Consider the following 3573-nt stretch of genomic DNA (forward strand, 5'->3'; position numbering starts at 1 on the left):
AAAAAAAAAAAAAAAAAATCACTTATGTTCTAAGGTGGTTAGGAAAATAGGAAGAAATAGGAAATAAGCAGAATAGTAAATTTATCTCTTTATTAGATACCTTGATTAAACATATAGACTTATGTATGAAATTTGGAGATTGTTTTTAACGGGGTTCATTCACTTATCCCACTCTAGTTAATTATGAAAGACTTGTAAAATTAAGTCTTGTATTTACATCTTTGAACAAGGTTTATTCTGAAACACTTACCTGAGTAATTTCTTAAGAAAACTTTCTATTTGCATATACAATAGAGGAAAATAAAAGATTTTAATCAGAATGATTCATTTTCATTGTATATCAGATGTAGCCCATTTCCTAGCATAGTAACCAACAACCAACCCAGTTGTTGTTCATTCCTTTCGTTCTTTCTTCCTTTTCTGGACATAAAATGCATCTAGCACAACTGGAGCCGATGCTTACCCTTCTGTTTACTTCCTATAGGAGCAACATAAATGATGCTTTAGCATTTTTATAATGGACATTTTCCTAAATTGTGGGTGTAATGAGTTTTCTTTCATATATTAGAAAAAATGGTAGAATGTAATTAAACAAAGGAAGCAGTAGTATGTAAATACCTTTCCTACTGTTTAAAGATTTTCAGAGTTAGAACATCATAGAGAATGAAAAACAACAGCTGAAACTAGTGTGTTTAGTATAGGCTACAACAATATGTGGAAACTAATAAAGAGAATACTGGTGAAAGTTTTCTTTGCTAAATGTTTCTAAGATTATGGCCCAAGATTTAAGGGTGCTTTTGGATGGTTAATTTCTGCCTTGCTTAATCATTCATCTCATCTCTCTAGTAGCTGTCACAGTGATTCTTCATAATATATATAGCCTTTATATTGGCAAATAGAAAACTCATTTTCTCTTTTGTAAAATTAATTTATTATGTTGGATGACTGAGATCCCTTCCATCTCTAAAAGTTCATGACTAAAATCTATAATTAGTTATTTTTTGAGTTGAAAGTAGCACTCATAATGATTGCCACAAAGTACAATGACTTCGTAAGTTCTTCTTCCATTCCATCTGTGAAAGCAGATGCTCTTTAATTCTTCTTATATATTTCAGTAGTGTTTGGCCCTCTCAAGTGTATTTCTGACAGTATCTAGTTTGAGAACCTGTATGTATCAAAAATAAATGAAAGTACTCACCAAGTTGTCTAGTTTAGGAAAAGAGGTTCCATGCCTGCACCGAAGCACCAACATTTTTTTTCAGCAAATTTTTTATAAGCCTTTAAGAAAAATACAGCTTTAGCGTGAGAAGAAACTAAATTATAGAAATGGAACAAATAAATGAAATGAATAGCAAAGCTTCAGTTCTAAGGCAGCACATGTCATGTTAATTATTTTATCCAGTCATACCTGTATTAGGGGGCCACAAAATCAAGTTTAATCTTCTGTTCCTTTAAAAGTAGGATGAAAGCTAAATCAGAGAGGAAATGACACTGTATTTTGAGATACTTCTAGGGCAATGTTGACAAAACTAGACTTCACTATGGGGAAATGTACAAAGTCACAGTATTAAAGGAGGTCTAAGAAGGCTGGAAAAAACTTATAAGAAAAATAAATGCACCAAATAAACCGAGGAGTTTAAAGTTTTATCAGAAGATTAGTCTGCATACAATGACTACACAACCAACAACAATGAAAAAATAAGGAGAATTAACCAACATCTATGAATTAAATTCATTATTTGGCACTATATGTAATTTATGTTGATAATCTCTAATACTTACCCAAAAGCCAATTAGAAGCTTAATATATAAAAAATAATTTTTACTTGAACTTTGTTAGCTTGCCTTTGAAATATATTCTTAACGGTCTATAGTGGAAATGACTACAAATTGCTGAAGCCAGGGAGATCTCAAGAAGCAAGACACATTTATTTCTTAATGATAAAACAAAAATTCTTCAGTCAGATATCATGTGCAGCATCAAACAGGCTCAAAATAAAAAGATTCCTCCTTGTCAGAAAGCTTGGCCCAGCAAAGTTCCATTTAAGCACTGTTGTAGACCTGCATAACCAATCAGCTTTGAGGAAAATGGTTTTGCCATCACAAGAGTTTAAAGTAAAAAACGCACATCAAATTTAAAATTTAGAATGTGTTATTATAGGAGCTATCAAGTCAAGTCTCTTATTATGTATAATAACAGTCCAGGAAAATGAGCTTACAGCAGTGAGATTTAGAAGATGCTTCCCTTGGTGAATTTGGGCTTTGAGGTATAGAAACTTTGTTTATAACAAAGATATTTGGGGAACAAAGGCGACTATTATCTGTATGCTATTTACATAAGTCAGTTGCCTTCATCAAAAGACAGACTAATATATATATTTACTTAATATACATTTTTTATGTAATTAAAATGAACTGGAATGTTATACCCATGAATGGCAACTCAGCGACTTGATTTAATTTGTATTACATAAGGCTAGCAGGACATAGTGTTCTTTTTGAAGTCAAATATAATCCAGTCACTGGGGATTCAGAATTTTAGATCAGTTGGGTACAATGGCAAATGAACTCTCGGCTATCATGATAATACAACCTAATGAAAACAGGACTTGAGAAATTCACTGAAGTGGTCATGTTATGGATTTTTTTCCTGAAATCTGACTTTCCATAATAAAGATTTCACTTTCAAATAAATGTGCCAATTACACTTTTAATTGACAAGAGCAAGCTTTGCTATCTTTGCTTAACTTGGATTCTCCTGTTCTGTTATGGCTTTACAAGAGAAAACATTTGTTGTGGTGATGTTTGCTTATTTTAATGTTGGGATTTAAAAACCAAGAATGATTGAATTTGATGGCGAAACTTGGTTCCTACCTGGTATGATTGTGTATGTATGTTAATCCAGTGGTTGCCCATGGTGCTGTTCTTCCAAGTATAGAGAAGTGCTGTGTCATTCGTTTTGGGCCAAATAACATTGTATTTCTTAGTGCCTCCCTGCTCCACGTATTTAGTGCCACAAATAATAAAAATGTACTAGAATATTTGACTTTAAATGAAGCTAGGACTATCTTTTAACTCTACGTGTATCCAAGACGTACAAAGTTAAAGGTGCTTCAAGTACCTGCTTGCCTTCGTCAGATTTTGTAGAAATTGAGTAGTATTTATCACACTGTGTGCACATTGAGATGAATTTGCAAATGGTAGGACACTTATGGGACAGTGGCCTACAGTGTGTCCTTGGAAGTTCTGATGCTGGATGACCTGGCCTATCCTGTGCCCATTCATGTAGAGGGTAATTTTTGATTTTGGCCTTACCCATATAGGTTATTGGGAGTTGCCACTAAACCTCACTTTTGATAACTTTCCTCTATTTATCCTTGTTCTCTTGGCCACAAGAGTGATTAGTTGTCATGAAATAATTCATGTTTCTAAAATCCAGCCAAGCTATTCAATGAGTGAATTCTTAGTAGTGTTGGATTGGATTGGGAGAATTACCAAATTTTCTTTCATTAAAAGAAAAAAAAAAAAGAGAGAAGTGCTCAAACTTTATACTTTTTTTTTTTTTTTTTTTTT

At 32.8% G+C, this 3573-nt stretch overlaps 1 protein-coding gene across 1 annotated transcript in view; it reads right to left on the bottom strand.

Moving 5' to 3' along the window:
• ENAM (enamelin) overlaps positions 1-2003 on the bottom strand; it is a 22892-nt gene extending 20889 nt beyond the window's left edge. Inside the window, exons 1-2 of the mRNA XM_017879166.1 lie at positions 1783-2003; positions 1199-1313 (exon numbers count right to left, since the gene is read on the bottom strand). Of these exons, the coding sequence (XP_017734655.1) occupies positions 1199-1252 (54 nt within the window). The 5' untranslated portion in view covers positions 1253-1313; positions 1783-2003. The remainder of the gene's footprint in view (positions 1-1198; positions 1314-1782) is intronic.
• Between the last annotated feature and the right edge of the window lie 1570 nt (positions 2004-3573).

This window comes from Rhinopithecus bieti, unplaced genomic scaffold (genome assembly GCF_001698545.2).
Source record: "Rhinopithecus bieti isolate Rb0 unplaced genomic scaffold, ASM169854v2 scaffold_905, whole genome shotgun sequence".
Taxonomy (NCBI): Eukaryota; Metazoa; Chordata; class Mammalia; order Primates; family Cercopithecidae; genus Rhinopithecus; species Rhinopithecus bieti.